Source organism: Aspergillus ambiguus (genome assembly GCF_047715705.1).
Source record: "Aspergillus ambiguus strain CBS 117.58 unplaced genomic scaffold BDV59scaffold_30, whole genome shotgun sequence".
Taxonomy (NCBI): domain Eukaryota; kingdom Fungi; phylum Ascomycota; class Eurotiomycetes; order Eurotiales; family Aspergillaceae; genus Aspergillus; species Aspergillus ambiguus.
In genome coordinates, this window is record NW_027395543.1 from 263,409 (window position 1) to 284,850 (window position 21,442).

The 21,442-nt window shown below is 58.9% G+C and overlaps 10 protein-coding genes across 10 annotated transcripts; 5 read left to right on the top strand and 5 right to left on the bottom strand.

Moving 5' to 3' along the window:
* Positions 1-440: 440 nt before the first annotated feature.
* On the bottom strand, positions 441-1,532 carry BDV59DRAFT_204197 (GNAT family N-acetyltransferase; the record flags this gene model as incomplete). Its single annotated transcript, XM_073694406.1, has 1 exon — positions 441-1,532. The coding sequence occupies one exon, from the start codon at positions 1,530-1,532 to the stop codon at positions 441-443; it is 1,092 nt and encodes a 363-aa protein (XP_073545488.1).
* Positions 1,533-2,133: 601 nt separating this feature from the next.
* Positions 2,134-3,464, top strand: BDV59DRAFT_90338 (SGF11 family protein). The gene is made up of 2 exons (XM_073697308.1): positions 2,134-2,312; positions 2,362-3,464. Exons 1-2 carry the CDS (start codon positions 2,247-2,249, stop codon positions 3,268-3,270), a joined length of 975 nt encoding a protein of 324 aa, XP_073545489.1. The 5' UTR covers positions 2,134-2,246; the 3' UTR covers positions 3,271-3,464.
* BDV59DRAFT_209631 (C2HC5-type zinc finger protein) lies at positions 3,465-5,846 on the top strand. Its single transcript, XM_073695430.1, has one exon. It carries the CDS (start codon positions 3,659-3,661, stop codon positions 5,144-5,146), a length of 1,488 nt encoding a protein of 495 aa, XP_073545490.1. The 5' UTR covers positions 3,465-3,658; the 3' UTR covers positions 5,147-5,846.
* BDV59DRAFT_90346 (cytochrome P450) lies at positions 5,602-7,504 on the top strand. Its single transcript, XM_073697309.1, has 3 exons — positions 5,602-5,843; positions 5,901-6,512; positions 6,568-7,504. Exons 1-3 carry the CDS (start codon positions 5,766-5,768, stop codon positions 7,459-7,461), a joined length of 1,584 nt encoding a protein of 527 aa, XP_073545491.1. The 5' UTR covers positions 5,602-5,765; the 3' UTR covers positions 7,462-7,504.
* On the top strand, positions 7,429-8,635 carry BDV59DRAFT_90365 (uncharacterized protein). The gene is made up of 3 exons (XM_073697310.1): positions 7,429-7,813; positions 7,886-8,257; positions 8,328-8,635. The coding sequence occupies exons 1-3, from the start codon at positions 7,715-7,717 to the stop codon at positions 8,478-8,480; spliced, it is 624 nt and encodes a 207-aa protein (XP_073545492.1). The 5' UTR covers positions 7,429-7,714; the 3' UTR covers positions 8,481-8,635.
* Positions 8,636-8,648: 13 nt separating this feature from the next.
* On the bottom strand, positions 8,649-10,412 carry BDV59DRAFT_194851 (MDR family MFS transporter; the record flags this gene model as incomplete). The annotated part of the gene is made up of 2 exons (XM_073692462.1): positions 8,649-10,103; positions 10,152-10,412. 2 exons carry the CDS (start codon positions 10,410-10,412, stop codon positions 8,649-8,651), a joined length of 1,716 nt encoding a protein of 571 aa, XP_073545493.1.
* Positions 10,413-10,656: 244 nt separating this feature from the next.
* glkA (glucokinase glkA) lies at positions 10,657-12,553 on the bottom strand. The gene has a single exon (XM_073697311.1). The coding sequence runs from the start codon at positions 12,431-12,433 to the stop codon at positions 10,955-10,957; it is 1,479 nt and encodes a 492-aa protein (XP_073545494.1). The 5' UTR covers positions 12,434-12,553; the 3' UTR covers positions 10,657-10,954.
* Positions 12,554-13,303: 750 nt separating this feature from the next.
* Positions 13,304-14,245, top strand: BDV59DRAFT_184070 (Mic19 family protein). The gene is made up of 3 exons (XM_073690626.1): positions 13,304-13,427; positions 13,534-13,591; positions 13,654-14,245. Exons 1-3 carry the CDS (start codon positions 13,369-13,371, stop codon positions 14,164-14,166), a joined length of 630 nt encoding a protein of 209 aa, XP_073545495.1. The 5' UTR covers positions 13,304-13,368; the 3' UTR covers positions 14,167-14,245.
* A 1-nt stretch (position 14,246) lies between these two features.
* Positions 14,247-16,924, bottom strand: BDV59DRAFT_184071 (ribonuclease P/MRP protein subunit POP1). Its single transcript, XM_073690627.1, has 2 exons — positions 16,587-16,924; positions 14,247-16,533 (listed from the first exon to the last, which is right to left on the bottom strand). The coding sequence occupies exons 1-2, from the start codon at positions 16,896-16,898 to the stop codon at positions 14,329-14,331; spliced, it is 2,517 nt and encodes an 838-aa protein (XP_073545496.1). The 5' UTR covers positions 16,899-16,924; the 3' UTR covers positions 14,247-14,328.
* Positions 16,925-17,708: 784 nt separating this feature from the next.
* On the bottom strand, positions 17,709-21,136 carry BDV59DRAFT_204206 (FAD binding domain-containing protein; the record flags this gene model as incomplete). Its single annotated transcript, XM_073694407.1, has 6 exons — positions 17,709-18,831; positions 18,883-19,279; positions 19,336-19,418; positions 20,036-20,545; positions 20,598-20,931; positions 20,989-21,136. The coding sequence occupies 6 exons, from the start codon at positions 21,134-21,136 to the stop codon at positions 17,709-17,711; spliced, it is 2,595 nt and encodes an 864-aa protein (XP_073545497.1).
* Between the last annotated feature and the right edge of the window lie 306 nt (positions 21,137-21,442).

Genomic DNA, 21,442 nt, shown 5'->3' on the forward strand with positions numbered 1-21,442 from the left:
CCATTCTGCCAAGAGGCAGTGCGATGCTAAAGCAATAGCGGATTAGAAATTCGGAGCCTGTGAGGATGTGGAGGCCTTGGCGACAAGGTTTGCGGTGGAGCGGACCGTGGGAGGTGGGAGTAGATAGATGGATGATGTCGATCATTCGGTATACCGGTGATTTTCATTGGGATAGGAGATCGGTTGAAACAGCTTAGCTGCCTTGGAGTAGACTTACTCCGTAAGTATGCAGTAGACTCGGATGACGCGTAATCTCCAGGGTGCGCAGTAGAAGGACTAGGACCTGGTAGTGACCATATGCAGGGTACATTCAAGGGATCGGTACATAGTCAACGTATACATCGTAGAATTGTGTAAAAAGCTGTACATCTCGGTAGGGTATAGGGTAATCTCAAACATAGGAGTTAACATAGGAGTTCATTGCAGGGCCGACGAGCAGATCACGGTCGCTGAGGTTCGTCATTGGCTTTTCGTTTCCTGCTCGACCCATCGTCGGCATCCAGGAGTCGCGATTCCGTGACCGGTTGGACCCGATGGTCCTCGGGTTCATCTCCATCTTCTATTTCGACCTTTTCCCAATCGTCATCGTCTCCGTCCTCGTGGCCCTGGGATTGGTTCTGGTCGTCGGAGGCCTTGACAGGGTGACCGTCAGCTTCTCCGTCCCATTGAAGAACTAGTTTGACGATCTTCGCCCCCGACGGCTTCAACCGCCGGTAGTAGTTCTCGACCACGCCGTCTTCGACTTGGAACCCTCGCGCAGCGTACCACTGGAGTCCCTCGTCGTTCGCCTCGTGGACATGCGCGGTGACGGTACGGATGTTGTAATGTTTCACAAGGTCCGAGAGCGGGTGTGGAGGAGCACGGGAGCCCGTGGCCGACGGGTTCGACGCAAACAGGAGCGCGTTCAGCAGGGAGGCGGCGATGCCGCACCCGCGGTACGGGGACAAGAGGTGCAGGGTCTGGATGTAGAGATTGGTGGGTTCCGGTTGGGAGGTCGACATGGTTGATGTCTGCGACTGGGAAATGTCGGTGCTGGACGGCGAAAGCCGCTCGAGTCGACAGCGAATGCCTCCGATTACCTTGTCCCTGCCGGCGCTGGAGCCCGAGGGCGTGGGGGCTGCGGCTGGACCCGCGGCGACGGGGTGGTCATGGTAGATGGCGACGCGCGAGAGAGATGCGATCACAGGGTCTGTGATCGTGGCCGTGTAGAAAGAGTTGGGATAGCGAATCGGTAGGAGTAAACCGGTGATTCGCGTCAGAGACGGGATGTGGGCGGTGCGGACGGTCTCGATGGTAACATGCGGATGGGGGGTTTGATAGCCCGATTCCACCGGATGTGGGTATGCCGGAGGATGCAGAGAAGGGTCTTTACTAGACGGAGGCTTGTATTTGGCGGCGAGATCGACTGGGGAGGCTTGCGATGGAGGAGGGACGAGAGGCTGTGGAGGTCGCGAGGAGGGATGAGGGGGGGAATGAGGAGGAGAAGAGGCTGATTTGGAGGGATGGTGTTTGGAGAAGAAATGATAGGCCATGGTGAAGACAGTGTGTAAGAGAGCGTATATAAGAGGGAGAGTGTAAAAGAGAGAGAGAGAGAGAGAGAGATGAAGCCGAAGTGTGACCGCAAACAGCCCAACGCGGAGATGGCGATAAGATAAGATCGGGCGGGCGGTCGGGAACTGCCAACCTCTTCCTCTTTCTTCTCCTCTCTCTCTCTTCCTATACTCATACTCTCATACTCCCACGTCTTCTCCCCATCTTCTCTATCTCCCCTCTCCTCCCCCTCTTCTCTTCATCCGTCTCTCTCTTTCCCTCCGCATTGCTGTTCTCGCTCTATATAGATTCTCGTGAGCCCTCGTTCGACCCCCTGGAGTCCTCCACTTCGCTAACTCCCTACCAGACACTGCAGACACTGGTCTCCATCCAGGATCATTCCTTACACTCCCTAACAGATGGATAACGCACTCTCCGGGCACTTCTTCGAATTCTAGTTTGGGTCGATTTCCCCGCTCGTGCCGCTGACGGTCCTTGCCGATTGCCGTCCAGACCCGCATATCAACTCGACCCAGTCCAACAACCCCGTCCGAGACAGATATATGGAGTGAAGTCCGGGTGTAGGAACCTCCTCCACGTACAGTTTTTGGTTTTTGGTATCCTTAGGCCGAGTTGGGAATCGGCCTTCACTCCATTGGTTCCGGCCTCTCGTCTTTCCAACATCGTTAACCTCTCAACACCCATCCAGCCTCACAATGGGCGAGTCAAACGGAGCCAACGCAAAGGGAAGCTCGTTTCCCACGGGGACTATTGCAAAACTAGTAGGTGACCGCAATCCACCATCCCAATCTCCGCACTAATCCCCCCCAGACCTGCGACATCCTCAATGATACTTTCTATAACATCATCCACGACATCGTCGCCAAAGTCCACCGCGACGAGAAAGTCGCCCGCATGCGCTCGGCCGTCGTGGTAGCCAGACAAAAAGCCGAAGAAGAAGCCTCCCGGCGGCGCGAGGAGGCCGGTGGAAAACCGTCCGGTCCGATCAATCCGGACTCCGAAGAGCTCAAGGATCTCCGGGTAGAGACCGACGGGGCGGTCTTTGAGGATGGGAAGGTGTATCTCAAGGGGAATCCCTTGCACACGACGAAGGAGATCATTTGCCCGGACTGTCGACTCCCGCGGCTGCTGTACCCGACAACCGGGGTCGGCGCTCGACCCCCTCCAGATCCGTATCGCGAATACTGTCAGAAGCAGCCGATGATCAGCAAACCGGGCCATGACGTGCATGGGAATCCATTTGCCACCGACAAGCTGAACCCGAAGAAGAAGAAACAGACCAACACGTCAAACACGCCTGCGTCGAGTCCTCCCACCACTCCCGATGGGTCCTTCAAGCAAGCGGCCCCGGAGAAGGTCTCGTTCCCGACGGTCAAATGCCCCAACTGTCCACGCTACTTCGTGGTGACGCGAGTCGCCCAGCACCTGGACCGATGTCTGGGGCTGTCCGGTCGCCAGGCGAACCGCAACAAGACGCCCTTGGAGAATGGAAACGGCACGCCGTCATCGGCGCCGTCGAAACGCCCGCTGGACGACGACACGCCGTCCGCTCTTCCAAAGAAGAAGAAAGTGGGGGCGCCCAAGAAGCTCTCGGGCAAGAAACCGCCCCCCGCCCCCAGCAGCAAGCTGAAGAACGGGGTGACCCCCGATATGGCTGCCGCGGCGGATGCGGCAGGCGATGGGGACATCAAGAGCGAGGCAAACGGCGACAACGCATAGGATTGCGACGGGCTTTGCATCAATGGGAGATTTTTGGACATAATTGTTTATTTTTTGCTCTTGCTTGGGTTGCTTTGACGTTCTTGACGTAAATATACTCGGCATCACAGGCGTCAACAGGATTGTTACATGTCAAAGAGACCAGGGACTCGGCATGCTTCTTTGTTATTGCTTTGCTTTTCTTTTGCTGGCTATTTTGGCTAGGATAGATGTTAGGTTGGATTGTACATTAACCTGCTGGCATTGACTCCATCAATTGTCTGGACGGAGTATACGAGCTATCATGTGATCTCCCAAACGGGAAAGTTCCCATCCGCATCGACTCGCTCGACATCATCTTCACAACGACAACTCTCCGCCTCCACCTCCACCACCCTACTCCATCCCAATGTCTGACCCGGCTCTCCTCTCCTGGGGCCTTCCGCGCCTCGCCCAGCTCCTCCCGCTGGACGAAGACTCTCTCACCCAGATCCTCACCTACGCCGCCAGCCTCTCCACCGAAGACGGCGCCGAACACCTCAAGAACCTCCTCGGCGACTCTCCAGCAGCCTTCGAATTCGTCTCCTCCTTCAGCGCCCGCCGCGACCGACCCGCTCCAGTCCCGAACAGCAGCTCCAAGAAAACGAAGAAGACGAAACCGCCCCTCCACAGCGCTGGACCGCCGCGTCGACCGGAGAACTTTGGCAACGTCGCCGGGGGCTACAAGAAGGCTAACCAGGAGGAGGACTACATGCCGTCATCGTCGCGGAGCACCACCGCCACAACCGCTACTGCTACTAACCAACCAGCCCGCGAGACCACCTCCCCCGCGCCCTCCCCCGCACCCCCCTCCAAACCACCCCCTTCGGCCTCGGGGCCCGTCATCTCCGACCTCCTCCCCAACGTCAAGTCCAAGGCGACACGGTCTACACCGCGAGCATCCAGCGGTGGTGGTGCCCCAGCAAAGGGCAGTCCCGCATCCCTCACCACCAACAACATCTCAGATCTCACGGCGGCGATCGCCGCGCTAGAAGTCTCGACGAACCCGACGCTGCGAACGGGCCAGACACACAAGTGCAACTGCGCGGCGACGCTACATCCGCTGTTTACACCGGCGCCGAACTGCCTCCGCTGCGGGAAGATCATCTGCTCACTGGAGGGGCTGCAACCGTGCTCATTCTGCGGCGCGGCGCTACTCTCCGGGGCCGAAATCCAGGATATGATCCGGGAGCTGCGCGCCGAGCGCGGGCAGGAGAAGATGCGCGCTCACAACGAGGGCGTGCATGCACATCGAGAGGGGGGCCCAGCGTCTGCCCCTGGCGGCGGCGGCGGGAGTAAGCTGGATGCGGCGCGGGCGCACCGCGACAAGTTGCTGAATTTCCAAGCGCAGAATGCGCGGCGCACGCGGGTGGTGGACGAGGCGGCGGATTTCGAGACGCCGAATGTGGCGTCGACGCTGTGGATGAGTCCGGCGCAGCGGGCGCTGGCCTTGAAGAAGCAGCAGCGGATCATGCGCGAGATGGAGGAGAAGGCACGGCCCGAGTGGGAGAAGAAGAAGACCGTGATGAGTCTGGATATCAAGGGGGGCCGTGTCACGCGGGTGTACCAGTCTGCGGGGACCGGCGAGTCGAGTGCCGCCGCGGAGGAGGCCGAGGAGGACGCCCGAGAGGAGGAGATCGGATATGATCCGGCGAGGAAGACGGGCGGCGAGGCGTTCAGTCGCAACCCGCTTCTCGCGGCGGGTGGGCTCGTGCGGCCGGTGTGGAAGGGGGCGGATGGGCAACCGGCGGAGGACGGCGCGCGTAAGGAGCGGAAGCAGACATGGCGACGGGTCCAGGACGATCGCGACGACAACGAGCAGTGGATCCTGGATGGTGGCCTGTACGGGTATTCCTAGATGGGGTTTACTGCCTCGAGGCTAGTGACTCGAAATACCCGCTTTGTCTCTCAAAATCCCGCGATTGAGGGGGCCTGGGGCCTACCGAAGACATCGCCATGGTGTAACATCCGTCAGACGCAGTGTCTCAGATGGCTGATAAGCTACGCAATGGCCACTATAGCGCCAGTGAGACGGTTACAAACGGTGCTGGACTGGGAGCCGGACCCTGGGCCCCGAGAGCTCTACTGGCATGCTGGGAACACGACGTACCGGGTATGTCCCTGTTGTATATTCACGCAAGCTAGACGTCATGAGAACCCGTCTGTTGTAGCAGTCCCATTGCCAATTCTAGCGGACCTCGGGGTAGAAGGCATGAAGAGGCATTGTGGATGATGACACTGGCTTTCCATACACGACCACCGTGGATAGCCGAGCGGAGCAGGATATAAAAAGTCCGGGAGGAGACCTCGTCCAGTATCCAGCAACGGCCGCAGACTCAAACGATTGATTGCTGACTTTGGCGCATTTCTGAATCCGGCCATCGGCGTCTCATAGTGGTGATATAACTTTGGCCGGTTGGATTCGGCTACTTTCGGAGCGGCGTCATTTGGCTGTCATCTGGTGGAGTAATCCAACCATGATTGTCCAGGAGATCTGGGGATTCCTCTCATGGTTCCGGCTGATTCTGGGGACGGTGGGCTTGCTAGCGGGATTAGTATGTTGTAGCGGAGTCTCCCTCGTGCGGTGCTCCAGAGTACTGACCCATTGACAGACAGTTGGATATGCCATCTACAACCGCCTCTTCCACCCGCTGCGACGTATCCAAGGCCCATTCCTGGCGTCCATCACGCCGTGGGTGCAGCTGTACCACGGACTGAAAGGCGACCGCCATCTGTGGCTTCACCGTCTGCACCAGACATACGGTACGCACGTCCGCGTGGCGCCCAACTTCGTCTCCGTCAATACGGCCCAGGGCCTGCACGATATCTACGGGCACGGGAAGCGGCTGAAGAAGGCCAACTTCTACAATGCCTTCCCGGCGATCAAGGGCGTGTACAACACGCATAACGTGATCGACAAGACGGTTCACGGGCGCAAGCGTCGCGTGCTGAGCCAGGCCTTCTCCGACCACGCGCTCAAGAGCATGGAGGATGTTATCCTGCTACATGTGCGCCAGTTCTGTGCGGCGCTCGGTGAGCAGGCCGACGCACACCTGGCCGAGGAGCAAAAGGGCGTCGTGCAGAACGTCGGTGACTGGTTCAGCTACCTCACGTACGATGTGATGGGGGAGCTGTGCTTCGGCAAGAGCTTCGACATGCTGGTGTCCAGCAGTCGGCGGAAGATGATTGAGCTGGTTGACCGGGCGGCGAACCGGCATTACGTGGTGAGTTCGCGCACGAGCACTCCGACCAGACATCCCCCCAACTGACGGAACGCAGTGTGGCCTGTGGATGCCGCTGGATAGCTGGCACCTGGACCAGGTGTTCATCCACCGGCTAACGAACGACCGGTGGAACTTCATCATGCGGTCGCGGGTGGAGGCCAACGAACGGGCCAAGGAACGCACGCAGGCCGGGCACGACTCCAAGAAGGATTTCTTCTACTACCTCCTCAACGCGAAAGACCCGGAGACGGGCAAGGGCCTGACGACGGCGGAGCTCTGGGGCGAGGCCAACGTGCTGATGATCGCGGGCAGCGACACGACCTCGACCACGCTGGCGGCGACGGTCTTCTACCTGGTGCGACACCCGGCGGCGATGGCGCGACTGACGCGGGAGGTGCGCGAGGCCTTCGCCACGGTCGAGGAGATTGTCAGCGGCGCGCGGCTGAACGAGCTGGTCTACCTGAAGGCGTGTCTGGACGAGGCGCTGCGGCTGGCGCCCGCGGTGCCGGGGGCGCCGCCGCGCGAGGTGATGGAGGGCGGGGCGGTGGTGGACGGGGTGTTCCTCCCCGCGGGCACGGACTGCGGCACGCCCACGCTCTCCATCCACCGCCAGCCGCAGTACTTCCGCGAGCCGGGAGCGTATCTGCCCGAGCGGTGGATCGAGGGTGCGACGTGTCGGGGCCCGACGACGGGCGACGAGTGGACGACCTCCCGCGAGGACGTCGAGACGGCGCGGCGGGCGTTCTGTCCGTTCAGCATCGGGCCGCGGGGCTGTATCGGCAAGAGCATGGCGATGATGGAGATGCGTTTGACGATTGCGCGGTTGATGTTCCTGTATGACCTGGAGCAGGCGGATACGACGGGCGAGGACGCCGAGGGCCATCTGGCGCTGGTGGACCATTTCACCAGCGCGAAGCAGGGGCCGAACGTGATAGTACGGGCCAGGTAGATGCTAATGGAGACGACTCCCAGAACACGTATGAGGCAGTTCATGGATGTAGGAGTAGATACAGTTGTCCCTGCGTATAGTTGGCCTAAGCAAGACGCCCATTGGGCGGAGGACACGTGCCCGCCACGTGCCCCTGGATGATCAACGACAACTTCACGAACCTCCTCGCTTCCCCCCCCTCCAGGCCATGGCCATGGTGCTCGCAAGTCCAGCCAGCTCCGGGCGAGTGTGATGTGCCTCTCTGCATGCCACGATGCCGCCCTCTCCCCTGGCCGTGACGCTGGTCCAGTCGACCATCCTCAACGCCGTCTCCAACGTCCTGGCTCAGATCATAGACCGCCATAGAGAGCACGTACGTAGTCGGATACGCAAGATACTCCCCCTACTTGACTCTCGGGGGCTGGACTGCGCTAACTACGCAAAGAAACCCTTCACGCTCAACACCCTCGCCCTGCTCCAGTTTGTCACCTACGCCATCATCATTGTGCCTGTCAACTTCGCCTGGCAGAAATACGTCGAGACCACCTTCCCGGGGTTTCCCACCTGGCGGAACCGCAGTAGCAGTGGCGGCGGCGGCGGCGGCAGCGCGGCCGTCTCGCCGGACGGTCTCCTCCCGCGGAAGGAGAAGCCCGCGCTGCTGCGGCCGCGCCGGCGCCCGTCGGGGCTCAGGAACTTTGCGGTGAAGTTCTTCCTCGACCAGACCGTGGGCTCGGTCATGAACATCGTCTTGTTCGTCGTGCTGATCAATCTCCTGAAGGGGATGAACTGGGCGCGGGTCTATTCCCTCGTCTGTGAGGTGTGTTGTCGCTGCCCCTATCCCGTCTCCTGTCCTGTTGCCTGAGCCAGAACTAACGCGGGCACGGTAGGACTTTGGCCCGATTATGATCGCGCGGTTGAAGTACCGGCCGGTCGTGTCGGTGCTCATGTACACGGTCGTTCCCGTGGATCGACGGGTGGTGTTTGGCAGCGCGTGCGGCGTGATCTGGGGGGTGTACCTCAGCCTGTATGCGGCTGTGTGAAGCGAGTACAGGTACTATCATTTCGGGCATACGGTTAATGTGTAGTATTAGATAGAGCGTTACTGGATCTGGAATAAGTTTTACAGCGAGAAAGAAACCCCTCCCCTTTACCCGTGTCCACCTCCTGCCCCTAACCCTTCCAGCCGTGATGGTGGGCCATCCACCAGCCTACACGGCATGCGCGTCGACATTCTTCCCCTTTACCGACACCCACTTGACGCAACAAGCGCCAACCATCGAAATGACCGCCGTCGCCACGCTGACGTAGAACGCCTCGGTGATGGCCCGGCTGTACGCGACCAGCACGGCCGGCAGATCCTCCTTCGAGACCACGGTCCGGAGCATGGTGGCCCCCGCGCTGATGACCTTGGGCGCGTCCACGGAGGGCACGTCGTGCATCAGGTTCTTGCGGAGCTGGTTGGCGAAGACGTTCTGGCCGACGGAGCAGAACAGCGAGCCGCCCAGGCTCTGCGAGAACATCACCAGGGCGGTGGCGGTGGGCACGTCGACGAACGGGAGCGACGCCTGCACGGCCATGAGCGGCTGCTGCAGGCCGAGGCCGGCGCCCATGCCGGCGAGCGCCTGGAAGCCGATCCACGCCGAGTGGCCCGAGTCGACCTGCAGGGTGGTCAGGAGACCACAGCCGACCGCCACCAGGACGGGCGACAGGACCAGGAAGGGCCCGTAGTGGCCCAAGACGGTGACCAGGATCCCGGCCAGGATGGAACAGACGACAACGCCCAGGATCATGGGGATGCTCATGATGCCGGACTTGGTCGCGGAGACGCCTTTGATGGCCTGGAACCAGATGGGCATGTAGTAGACGTTGATGAAGAACGCGCCGGCCAGGAACGCCTGGAAGAACGTACCGGCCCACACGTTGCGGTACTTGAACACGCGCGGCGGGACGGTCGCGCGCTCCTGCTGCCAGACCTGGATCATGACGAAGACAATGCCCAGGACGCCGAAGAGGACGAACAGCGCGATGATGCGGGCGTTGCCCCAGGCGTAGGTGGTGCCCCCCCACTGCAGCGCGAGCAGCACGCAGACGACCGCGGGGACGAAGACCGCCGTGCCGGGGAGGTCGAGCTGGGTGAGCTGGTCGCGGAGGCCGCAGTTGTCCTTGACCGACTTGGGCGCTTTGAAGAAGAGTAAGATGAACAGACACGTCACGCCGCCGAGGGGGAGGTTGATGTAGAAGCACCATCGCCAGGTGACGTGATCGGTGAAGGCGCCGCCCATCAACGGACCGGCCACGCTCGCGACGCCGAACATGGAAGTGAGCATGCCGGTGTAGATGGGGCGTCGCTCGAGCGGGATGGCCTGCGCGAGGATGATGACGCCGCCGGAGAAGAGGCCTCCCGCGCCTATACCGGCGATGGAGCGGCCGAGGATGAGTGCGACGGAGGAGGGAGCCACGCCGCAGACGAGGGAGCCCACTTCAAAGATGCACAGAGCAATGAGATAGATCCATTTGGTGGAATAGAAGGTGTAGAGTTTCCCGAACAGCAGCGTCGTGGCACAGGTGGTCAGGAGGTACGAGCTGGCATACCAGCCGACGTCGTCGAGGGACTTGAACTGGTCCGTGATGCGGGGGATGGCAGTGGCGAGGATGGTATTGTCCTGGGAGGGTCAGTCCGGAAGGATAGACCGCATCTCGATTATACTTACCAGCGACAGACAAAAGGTGGTCAGGCACAGCCCAATGAATAGCAGCACCAGTTTCCACGTCGAGAGATATTCCGGCTCGGGTTGGTCCCCGGGGTCTGCTGGAGAGGACGCCAGAAGTGCGCTCTCCTTGTCGGTCGACTGCTGCGACGTAGGGAGCTTGTCCGAGGCCATCTCCGTGGACTCGCTTGAGGCAGTCATCTTGCTCTGATCCGGCTGGGAACCTTCCAGCTCGACGGGCTCACGGTCTTGGGGCAGAGTCATGGTGACCAGACGAGGAGAAGAGGGAGGTAGAGGACAACAGCCGGACTGGCAGGCAGAGAAAATGAAAGGAAACGGCCGCCGGAGCCAGGGCGATCCGACGGCAGGCATCAAACTACAAGGAAACCGCCTGTCCCACCGTGGCGGGCCTGGGATGGCCGAGATTGGAGGAGATGGCGGAGGATATTGGCTGTGCGACTGCATGTATCCAAGCCAGCAAAGACACACGGATGGGGCGCCATCCGAGAGGAGAGGAGGGCTATTGGCGTCGGTGGTGGTGGCTGGCAGGCAGGCAATAGATCGATGTCGATCAGACGCCATGGCTGCTCTGGCCAGGGAGTCTATACGGAATGCAGGCATCAGTAGGTTCAATAGGAAATTTGCTTGATATTGTGGACGGATGCTCCTCCATGAAATGCACAATGCAACGCCATGTCCACCATCGATATGGTACATCCACCAGGAACGAACAGAAACACTAATAGAGACAAAAGGAAAAAAAAAAATTCGTATCAACGTCAACATCCCACCACGGTTCCCCCCCTCTATAATGTCTTGTTCTTGTTCTTTTCTTTGCTCGCTACCAGCGCAATCAGAGCGGCGCCCACGCCGCTACCATCCTTCGAAATGCCGATGCGTACCTTCTTGTCCCCGGCGACCCCCACTTCTGGAACCTGGCGGAGGGCCTCGCGCATGTATTCCTCAAAGTTGGGGTAGAACTCGACCAGACTCCCGTCCACGCCAATGTCGACCAGATCGTCGGTCGCCAACTTGCCGGTGGAGATGAGGATGGCGGCCAGCGGCACGGCGCTCAGACGGGCGGCCCGCTTGCCGATCGCGTGCACGACGGTCTGGATCGCCTTGCAGTCGCGGTCGCTGGGGTTCTCGATCTTGAAGTGGTCCTTCAGCGCGGTCTTGGTGGGCTCCATGGAGGCGGTCTTGTCGGCCTCGGCCAGACTCAGGAAGCTGGTGTCCACCCCCCACTGGCGGAAGAGGTTGGAGTTCTCGGGGACGACGACGTCGGAGGCGCCGGGCTTCAGAAAGTCCAGCGCCTCGTGGTGGTACATGTGGAGGAGGACGCGACGCAGGATCTCGCCCAGGAACATGCCGGAGACGCGCTTCTCGAACATCTGCACGCCGGGATTGTTGCTCTCGGCGTCCAGCTGCTGGTCGTAGAGGGTGTTGGGCAGGACGCTGAGGTGGTTGTCGAAGCTGCCCCATTCGGCGTTGATGATCATCTCGCCGGTCGACTTGTCGTAGTCGGAGTGCTCGATGGTGGCCATCTTGGTGATCTTGTCCAGCTTCTCGAGGTAGGCGCCGTTGGTGCCGGTGCCGAAGATGGCGCCGAGGAAGGTGCCGGTCTCCCCGGGGGAGGTGTAGGAGCGGGCCATGAGGGTGCCGACGGTGTCGTTGACGAGGGCGGCGACGCGGACGGGCAGGCCCAGGTCGTCGATGGCGTTCTGCAGGAGGGCGCAGACATCATGGCCGACGGCGTCGGGGATGTTGAAGCCCTTGGTCCAGCGGATCAGGGTCCCCTTGTTGATGCCCATCTGGCGGACGGGGAAGCTGAAGGTGAAGCCCAGGTCGAAGAGTTCCTCCTCGGCGTTGCCCTGGAGGCGGCGCCGCTCGTGGGCCTCGAAGTGCTCGTTGTGGTGGATGCGCAGGAAGGACTCGATCTGGCGGGCGAGGAAGTGAAAGAGATCCTTGGAGGAGCCCGAAGCCATCAACTCGCGGGGGATCATGATCTTGGACTGAGTGAGGGAGAAGGTGGTGTCCCCGTGGAGGTCAATGGAGCAGACGCGGAAGTTGGTGCCGCCGAGGTCGACGGCCAGGTAGAGGCCCTTTTCGGTGCCATTGGGGACGGAGGTCACATACGTCGGGATCTGACTGAGGGTGGTGCCCTCCTGCTGCAGTCCTTCGTCGATTTCCCGGATGTACTCCTGGACCCCGCGGTGGACCTCCTCGGCGGGGTAGTCGAATTCGCGGGCGATGCGCTGGGCCTCGTCTAGGACGAGGGACGACATGATGGGGAGGGGGGAGAAGAAGAGAGAAGAGAGGATGGAGGATGGAAGGAGGTCTAAATTGGGGAAGAGGGGGGAAGGATGCAATGGGTGAGAAGTAGGGTATGCGTAGCGAAGTAGATGGAGGGGTATCGATCAGAGGGATAGCTGGGGGAGGAAGTATGGAGAGGAAGAAGACTGAGGAGAAAAGAAGGGGAGAAACGAATGGGAGAGGAGAGTAGGAGGTAGAGGGTCGAGGAGAGAATGGTGATAGGGGAGAGAAGAAGAAGAGAAAGTGGAAGTGGAAGTGGAAGAGAAGAAGATGAAGAGAAGATCACGGGTGTCGATGAGGTCAGTCCGTCCCACCGCCAAACGGGAACGGCCGGATTCGCCGGATTGTTTGTAGTATAGATTATTATTTATATTATCTATTTTTTTAATGATCGGTCTCCTATTTATGCTATATAGCTCTCATGTCATTGGATTCTTTCTACTCTATCTTCTTTCGATCTTCCTTCTACTGTGTATTCTACTGTATTCTGCTGATTCTCTACTAACTCTACTGTCATCTGGGTGGGTCCCGGTGAAAACATCTGGTTAGAAGCGACAAGGGACGGAGTTCAGGCAGAAACGGGATCAGATTGGGTCGGACAAGTGCATAGGAGCAGATAGTATAGTCGAGGACCAGGATACTAGTAGTATAGGCCGAGTGCACGAGAGGAGAGTCGGACTGGGAAAGGACAATTCAGATGTGCAGCAGAACTGGGATGTGATTACCTAATCCCCAAATCATGCATGCATAACTCATCCGCATTGGAAACCGACGAACGCACGTGACCCAATCCCGTGATATCCAACTCCGACAACATCAATTGACTCTCGATACCTCCTCCGCATCAACGTCGTTGCTTGCTTCCCACCCTCTCGCCTCGCCTCCCTCCCCTCTCCCTCCTCACATCATGGGCGCCGGCAGCTCCAAGCCCGACGCTTCCGCGGGCTCCAAACACGTTTTCTCCGGGTACGTACGGCCTCCGGATGTGGTCACAGACGTGGTCACGGATGCGGCAGGCTGCTCGGTCTGTCTACTTCCAGCCCATTACACCCAAGCTAACCTTCCATTCCAGAGGCTCGCCCGTTCAATTCTCCTCCAACCTCGTCGACTCCCTCCAGTCCAACTCGGAGGTAGGTCATCCCAGCCTATGCCACAGTCGAGAAAAGACCAACCCTAACTGATCTCCTACCAGACCGACTCCTCCCGCGCCAAGTCCCTCGAACTTCAGATCCAAGCCCGCGTCTCGCAGGAGCTCGAGCGGCTCCGTGAACGCGAACAGCAGACCCTCGCCGACATCGAGAAGCGCCTGGCCGAGGTCCGCGACTCCGCCAACACCGCCCCGACGTATGCGTCCCCGACCTCCGCCGCCAGCTACCCGGCCGGTTCGCTCGACCTGGACGCGCCGCGCATCCCCTTCGCCGGCCGCGAGTACACCCCGGCCCCGCCTGCGGCCGTCGAACAACCCATCAACCGCAACCTGAGCCGCGAGACGGTCAACGCCGACATTGAGGAGCTCCGCGCCAAGCTCGAGGGCCGGAAGAAGCTGGCCGACCTGGACGAGGGTGTGGCCCGCGCCAAGGCTGATGTCGTCGGCTGTCTGCGCTTGAATGACCGGCGGCCGCTGGACTGCTGGAAGGAGGTCGAGGGCTTCAAGCGGGAGGTTGCCAAGCTGGAGGAGGCGTTTGTGGATCGCATTGTTGGTTAGAGAAAAGAGCGTGCTTGCACGAGCCTCGCATGCCGTGTTATGTTGTGTATATGTATAGCTAGCTAACCAGTTCTTTCACACGCTGTTTGGGGTCTCATAATACATTCGTAAGTCGCTACCGCTACAGCAGATGGGGTATCGTCTATCATCGTCCTCGTCCCGTCACACCAACTCCCAATAACCGAGTCGCCCCACGCGTTCTCCCGCCGCCCGAACGATACACATGTGTCGCTCGCGCGGCCGGCTCGGGGCGTCCGTATGCACCTTCGACAGAAGAATTGACCCAATTCCGGTCCCCCTGCCCTCCGAGAGGTTGTAATTCCCAGACGTCACGAACCCAATGACATCTTCCGCCGGCGGCAGCGGCAGATGGTCCTGGGTTGCGGCTTCCTCCGGGGCGAGAAGAGAGGCAGCCAGACGTTGTCGGGGATCGTCGTCGCCCACCGTAGCGGGTTTGGCACCGTCAGCGCGCTTGGGTTTCTCGTGCGCAAGGGCCCGCCATTTCCTTCGGAGCTCCGGATGGGATGTCGGGAGACGGTAGATGCGAGCCTGAGGGACAGGCGTGCCCCGGCTGAACAGGGAGATCTTCACCGTCACGAGAGCCGTCGGCGGCACAGGAGCGGACTTGTCCAGGGCATGGGTGGCTTCGGCCAGCGTGAGGTGATGAATCGCCAGCGGTGGACAAGCTGCAACATCTCCGGACTTGTCGGCATCGGGAACTGGCGTCGACTGACCATGCACAAGAGCCTCCCAGTCGCAGGCCCACCCGCGTCCAAACTCCCCTTTCTGACCGTCTCCCAGATCCAGACTGCCAAACTCCACCCGGCGGCCCTTCGGGCGTCCCTCCCACGCCTGTCTGGCCTCCTCCCGCTGCCGCTCACCCCATTCCCAGCCCGCACGCGTGCCTGGGAAATCGCCCGGGAACCAGGGCTCCCCGCTTTCAAAGGCGAACTGCAGCTGTTCCTTCAGTCCGCCGAATCGCGGGTTCCCCCCACTCGACAGAGGATAGTACATCAGCGCGTACCACACGGGAAGTACGCACTTCCACGGGAGCAGGACAGTCCAGGAGCCCGGGGCATTGCTGTTCCTCGACGGCGGTCCCGCCCGAGAAGCGAGCACCATTACCGGGATGCGTGGGTCGGAGGGCAGCGACGGCGGATACTGTCCCGGACCGGCTTCTGCGCGACGGCGATTGATGGCTTTTTGACTAGGGAGTTGGCGCGCCGCTGCTAGACGGGCGCGTCGGTCGAAAAGCGCCGATGCGGACTGCGTGCGATCCGGGTCCCACGCGGACAGGGTCAAGGCCAGGTTCTGCATGTCCGCGTCCGAGGAGGGCGGCCTCTGTGTCTTCGGAGGAAATTGCAGACGGGGATCCGACACCGAGAAGGCCAGCAGCGCGTTCTGCGGCAGAGATGAAGGATTCGACACGCCCAACAGCGCCGTCCACGTCGCCTCCGGACTGCTCGCGGCGAAACTGCCCCCGTCCGCCACGACGGGCCTCAGCGCGGCGATCAACGCCTCCGTTGACCCGGGACCGGTGATGTCAATACTGCCGATTTCAAACCGCAGGTCCTCCACCATGACGGGGGGGTTCTGTCTCTTCGCGACGCCCAAGAGCTCCTCCCACAGCTGCAAGAAAGCGGACGGATGCACGCGGACGAACATCTTCCTCGTATCCTTCTTCTTCTTCGCCGGTGCCTCCGCATCGACCATTTCCACATCACCGCCGGACGCCTCTGCACAGCGCACCAGCGTCACGGGGGCGATCGGCCTGCGGCGATCACCACGCTCAAACACCCACGCACGGAGACTCCTCGACCCAGCGCGCCACTTGCGGCCCTTCACGCCCCAGGCCTCATCGCCGTTGATGCCAACCGCGCGCAACACAGCCTCCAGCGCGGCGTCCGCGCCCTCCAACTGAATCGTAGCCATGTAGCTCATATCCCAGGCGACGGCGCCGCGGGCACCCCGCGCACGATGCGAGGGACGATAACTCTTCTCGGTGGGGGACAGGGGGAGTGCAAAGCGCCAGAGAGCAGCGTTGGCGGGGGTGATATGGGCGCGCTTCGCGTGGAACATGTGGGTGGGCAACCAAGTCTTTTGGCGTTGGCGTTTCCGGTACTTGGCGTCGGGGGGCGGGGGGCGCGAGAGGCGATTCTTCTTGATCTTCGGGATACGCGGGGCAATGAAGAAGGCATGGCTGCCGGGGGAGGGCTCGTGATTGGGATTGGAACGTGCGGCGGCGCGTTTGGCTTTCGTTTTGGCGTTGAGGTTTTGGAGACGACGGGCGGTCTCGAGGCGGAGACGGAGTTGTTCGGAGGGCTTGCGTCGGCGCGCGGTCACTGTGGGAGTGTTGTCTTCGATCATCTACATGATCAGCGAGGGGCAGAAGGCGAAGTGAGGGAGAAAGAGAGACGTACCTCTCGCTTGGCCCTGGCGCGGAGTCGACGCGGGACGCGCTTCACATTGTGACTGGCGGTGCGGCGTCGCAGCGAGCGCGGCACCTTCTGGAAGGCCCGACTGGAGAGGGCGGCCTTGGATCGCTGGATGCCGGCCTCCAGGGCTCGGATCTCGAAGCCGCGGGCGTCGAGGTAGGAGGCGACATCGAGGTCACCGGAGGCGGAGAGCGCGGCCTCGGCGGACTGGACGGCGAGAGAACGGGCATCGTAGGTTTTGGCACGTTTCCTGGCGGCAGAGGAGGGAGGAAATTTGCGTTTGGCGGTGGAGGACATGGTGGTGAGGAGGTGAAGAGAGGAAGAGACGAAGTTGAAGTAGTTTGATACTGCGGAAGCTGCAGCAGTTTCCCTTTCCAGAATGGGATTAGAGCAGCGCCGCTTTTTGCTTTCATCAAAGCGGCAAGCGTTTCTACTTCTGGATATTGAACTACACAGTACATCGGAATGTCCGTCCTGATACTTAGGGAGTATTATGCTTTCATTCGGACATGGTCGGCGCTTATTTCATCTGCCGCCGAAGATCCAAGGCAGCAATTGATAAGGTCATAATTGGCTTCGTGCTGCTTGTATATATATTCCGACTCTCCCTTTAGAGGCTGGATGATGCATGCTCTTTGTCCCCTCGTCTCCTGCCACTATCACTTTACAACTACATATCGCACAATATAGTTTTCGGGCACAGGCAAAAATAGGAGACAGAAAGGCATACCATGTCAATACTATACACTTTATTTTTGACACACCCTCCTAGGAGGTTCTATAGAGCTCCTTCTGATCAGATAGTTAAGCTAAGTAAAATAACGGCCGTGCTATGTGTTCAGGTACTTTTCGATCGGGTTCGGATACACAGCGTGATAGTACGGTTTACAGCTAGAAAAGAAATTGCAGGCGTCTACTAACTCGTGTAGATAAAAGAAGAACGAAGCTAGAAAAGTATCCTTCTTCAAAAGTTGCAGATGGATATCTAATCTGTTTGCATGATTGTGTTGTCCATGCAAGTATTGCGACTTTTGCGGTATCTCGACTGTTAACTCTAATACTCAAGGTTTACTGTTCGTTTCGAACCCGATATTTTTATTGCTATTCTCAGGCACTCAAAAACGAGGCAACATGGCCTGTTGCCTGCAACAAAATCGTCCTAGCTTCCTCTCTGCCAGAAATCTCATTTCCATGCCACGACACGAAGCCATCGGGGCGCACCAGCACCATCTGTGCTCCCCAGATTTTGTGGGCGTGGGATTCTCCGGCAAGGGACACAATATCAAGGGGGATTTGACGCTCGCCAGCAGCATCTTTGAACAGGGTTGAGCAGCCGGGTGGCGTTACTGGCAGTCTATCGACAAATTCCACCAGTGTCAATCCTTTTCCATACTTGGCGAATATCGCAGAACCGTCAGTGAGGAACACATGAGGAGCCCGGAAGCCTGGATAGGTGGTTGGGGTGTATGAGCGTGGATCGAAGGGCGGCGGGTGGCTAAATACACTCTTTGCTGTGATATCCGACTGATACTGATGGCCAAATTCCACGCCAAAACTCTGGTTGTGCGCATCATTATCCTGCACATACTCATGGACTTTTTGCCGCAGTTGCGCTCCTCGTGCATCGGGCGCATCGATGATGGCTGCGTCCAGCTTCACTTCAGAAGCTAGACCTATCAGCTTCCCTGCGTGTATTTTGCCACAGCGCTGCATGAGCTCAGCAACTGGACGTCGTTCCTGTTCGTAGGATGCCAGCAGCCGTGGACCTCCCCAGCCCTGGATTGTCGCGGCTAGTTTCCAGCCCAAGTCGAATGCATCAGCGATACCCATGTTCATGCCATATCCGCCTGACGGTACGGTCTGGTGGCACGCGTCACCGGCCAGGAAAAGGCGGTGCAGAGGTCCGGCGTAGGACTTGGAGATCGCGATGCTGGGCGCGTAGGTTGACTGTGCGATGATCTCGTCGATGGTGACTGGGTATGGATCTCCCATTCCCCCTAGAACACGGTAAATTGTTTCCTCGGCAGAACCGGTACTTTGCTTCGATCCAGGGGCACGGAAGTCATGGACCGTCCACGTATCAACCTCATTCTGGGAGATGATGGCGCCGCCCACCGAGTCTCCGTTAATGGACGGATCACTAGGAAAGAAAGTATGCCAGAATTGACCCTGGCGATGAAGACCGGCCAGGTCCCGGGACCGGAAATGGATCAGCACCACGCTGTTGTGCCTATGTGGAAGTCAGTATAATCACCATACGAGAGTACAACGGGGGTGATACAAGGGGCCACCGTCAAGGTCGATCCCCAGACTTTTGCGAACCAGACTCGATGCTCCATCACATCCGACTCCGTACTGGCTGTGAAATACTTGCTCCCCGCCTGTCTGGGGATCTCTGACCCGAGTTGCCACTCCGGTGGGACCCTCGATGACATGTGTCACAGCCCATCCAAAGCGCAGGTCGATCAGCGGGCTCTGTTCACACTGTTCCTTCAGAAACATCTCAAACACGTCTCCCGATACCCGCAGCCAGGGCTCAAGGGGCATAGTCCCATCATTCTGCGACAAGATGCGCTGGCGGAATTGGTCTGCACTGGGGAGCTTCCACTCCGAGAGAGGATGATTCGCCCCAAGGCCACTGGAGAAGCGCACAGTAAAAGGGTATGTAGGGGCCACCCCTTTGGAAGCACGGCTAGTTAGCCAAACATCAAGATTGGAGGAGAACCACTCGCACCTCGGGCACGTAGTCCATCAGCCAGACCCAATGCACGCAGAAGCTCCATCGTTCGTGCGAGCGTTAAGTCCATCTTTGGGAATCTGAGAACAATGTCAGTCAGCTCTTCTAATAATGTATCTCCGGTAGGCAACCAGACTGTGTAGTGGTGACATTTTTCTCAAACAGGATACTACGGACGCCGTGATGTGCCAGTGTCAGGGCGAGAACAAGCCCAACAGGGCCCCCGCCCACAATGACAACGCTGCTGTCCGGATTACTTTCGTTGCACAGGTTCATTTCTGTGTCTCGGTAAATAGAAACAGAATAAACTGATCAAGTGTGCTGGTTGTATAGGCTTGATCGCGGCAATTCCGGATATGCTCTTTATAAGTTACATCTATCCGGGATACATCGGTTGTCCGGATTTGCTTTAGATCTGATACGGGAGTCCCTGTCGGTGACTCGGTCTTACGGAGATCGTGCCGGCTTATTATTCTGACTGAGCTGACCGTTGCAGTTCCCCACTGTCGGTCTGTGTGGGATTCTCTGTGGATGGAGATCTCATGTTTTGAGGTTTCAGGTTATCCGCCTACTTTCTTAGGTATATGCATAGGTGGTAGTATTTTCCTTTCTAAAGATGGCTGCAATTGGCCGCCGTACAGTACTGGGCGGAAGCCATAATGTATACTAAACTCTCGTATTCTTCTAGAGCGCATACACTAGCTTGTATCCATTGATCTCCCCTTTGCGGATTGCGTCTATTCCATCAACCACTCCAGCCAGTCCACCCCGTTGCTCCTTGTACGGATGAGACACGATCTGATCGGCCTCTAACAGCCCTTGGACCACTTCGTACCACTCCTCAGCAAACCGCCGATCCTCGGGCCGGGGATCCAGATTGTATGGTCTCTCCCAGTCGATCGCTTGGTTAAACTGAGTAAACATACAGATCCAGTCCGGCTGGATGCTGCGACGTGTATGCTTGCGCAGCGGAAATGGGTCCAGTGCAAGGTACCGGCCACCCGCACTTCCCAAAGCCGCGTAACAGACCTCCATGGACCTAGTATCTGTGATGCAATCAATTGCCAGGGATAGGCGGTCTTGTGTGTACTCGCGAATATCCGTGCCACAGGTTGGCGAGCGGTAGTCAAAGGCAACAACCGCCCCCAGTCTCTTCACTCGGTCGAAGCTACGTGGCGAACAGGTTGTGATAGGTGTTAAACCGGACCTTTTATTATTAGCCTTCCATTGTTCTTAGACGGGGCTATTGGATTACCTACATCCGCAGTAGCTGAATCGCGAGGGTGCCCGTTGCGGTTCCTCCTCCGTAGACCAATACCATGGTTGGTACCTCTGGCCCAGACAACGGAAGAGGCAGTTGGAGGCTATTATAAAGAGCCAGACCAGCCGTTGCGAGACCGATTCCCAGCGTTGCAGCGGTCTGAAATGGCATATGCGCGGGAATCTTCCACACCAACTGCGCAGGGACAGCTACAAACTCAGCAAAGGCGCCGTTGTCACGCCGGATGGGATTGTTGCCGAAAACGCATCCGCATACGCGATCTCCCACTTCAAGCTGAGTGTTGGCAGAAGGTCCCATTGCAGTGATGACTCCTGAGAAGTCGCAGCCTGAAGTCGCTCCAGCACTCGGAGACATGTCGGCAGACTTACCGTCCACTGGATTGAGGGACACGTAAGCTACGCGGACCAGAACGTCGCCATCCTGTGTCTTTGGGAGAGGACAGGTCTCAATGAGAGCGAGCTCGCCAGCAGTCTGAACCTTCACGGCACGCTGCGTTGGTGGTAGTTCCTTCGCCATGCTGCGGTCAATGCATTCGCTGTTGCGCTTTCGTTGTGGTCGTCTCTTTGACTTGATCAGATAAAAAGGATTACGTGCAGACCGAAAGCAAACCGATGTGGCATAGGTTTTTCTACTGCATGTGTATTCTATTTTGCTTACTTTCGCAAGGCGCTTTAACTGTAGTCGGAAAGTATACTGTTTGGCCCCCCGCGTAGGCTGGCTTTCCGGCCTCCACCGGGTCTAAGTCGCAAACACGGAAAATTCATCTTTATCTCCGGAGTTGGCCTAAGACTGTAACCTGACTGCATTATGATAGGTAAGTTG

What these genes read in the sequence shown, in the direction of transcription:
- BDV59DRAFT_90338 (XM_073697308.1), top strand. Translation starts at nt 2,247, where the DNA reads ATGGGCGAGTCAAACGGAGCCAACGCAAAGGGAAGCTCGTTTCCCACG. An exon ending in CGGGGACTATTGCAAAACTA is followed by an intron (nt 2,313 to 2,361) that starts GTAGGTGACCGC and finishes AATCCCCCCCAG; the next exon opens with ACCTGCGACATCCTCAATGA.
- BDV59DRAFT_209631 (XM_073695430.1), top strand. Translation starts at nt 3,659, where the DNA reads ATGTCTGACCCGGCTCTCCTCTCCTGGGGCCTTCCGCGCCTCGCCCAG.
- BDV59DRAFT_90346 (XM_073697309.1), top strand. Translation starts at nt 5,766, where the DNA reads ATGATTGTCCAGGAGATCTGGGGATTCCTCTCATGGTTCCGGCTGATT. An exon ending in TGGGCTTGCTAGCGGGATTA is followed by an intron (nt 5,844 to 5,900) that starts GTATGTTGTAGC and finishes ACCCATTGACAG; the next exon opens with ACAGTTGGATATGCCATCTA. An exon ending in CGGCGAACCGGCATTACGTG is followed by an intron (nt 6,513 to 6,567) that starts GTGAGTTCGCGC and finishes GACGGAACGCAG; the next exon opens with TGTGGCCTGTGGATGCCGCT.
- BDV59DRAFT_90365 (XM_073697310.1), top strand. Translation starts at nt 7,715, where the DNA reads ATGCCGCCCTCTCCCCTGGCCGTGACGCTGGTCCAGTCGACCATCCTC. An exon ending in TAGACCGCCATAGAGAGCAC is followed by an intron (nt 7,814 to 7,885) that starts GTACGTAGTCGG and finishes AACTACGCAAAG; the next exon opens with AAACCCTTCACGCTCAACAC. An exon ending in TCTATTCCCTCGTCTGTGAG is followed by an intron (nt 8,258 to 8,327) that starts GTGTGTTGTCGC and finishes CGGGCACGGTAG; the next exon opens with GACTTTGGCCCGATTATGAT.
- glkA (XM_073697311.1), bottom strand. Translation starts at nt 12,433, where the DNA reads ATGTCGTCCCTCGTCCTAGACGAGGCCCAGCGCATCGCCCGCGAATTC.
- BDV59DRAFT_184070 (XM_073690626.1), top strand. Translation starts at nt 13,369, where the DNA reads ATGGGCGCCGGCAGCTCCAAGCCCGACGCTTCCGCGGGCTCCAAACAC. An exon ending in TCCAAACACGTTTTCTCCGG is followed by an intron (nt 13,428 to 13,533) that starts GTACGTACGGCC and finishes CTTCCATTCCAG; the next exon opens with AGGCTCGCCCGTTCAATTCT. An exon ending in CCCTCCAGTCCAACTCGGAG is followed by an intron (nt 13,592 to 13,653) that starts GTAGGTCATCCC and finishes ATCTCCTACCAG; the next exon opens with ACCGACTCCTCCCGCGCCAA.
- BDV59DRAFT_184071 (XM_073690627.1), bottom strand. Translation starts at nt 16,898, where the DNA reads ATGTCCTCCACCGCCAAACGCAAATTTCCTCCCTCCTCTGCCGCCAGG. An exon ending in GCGCCAGGGCCAAGCGAGAG is followed by an intron (nt 16,534 to 16,586) that starts GTACGTCTCTCT and finishes CTGATCATGTAG; the next exon opens with ATGATCGAAGACAACACTCC.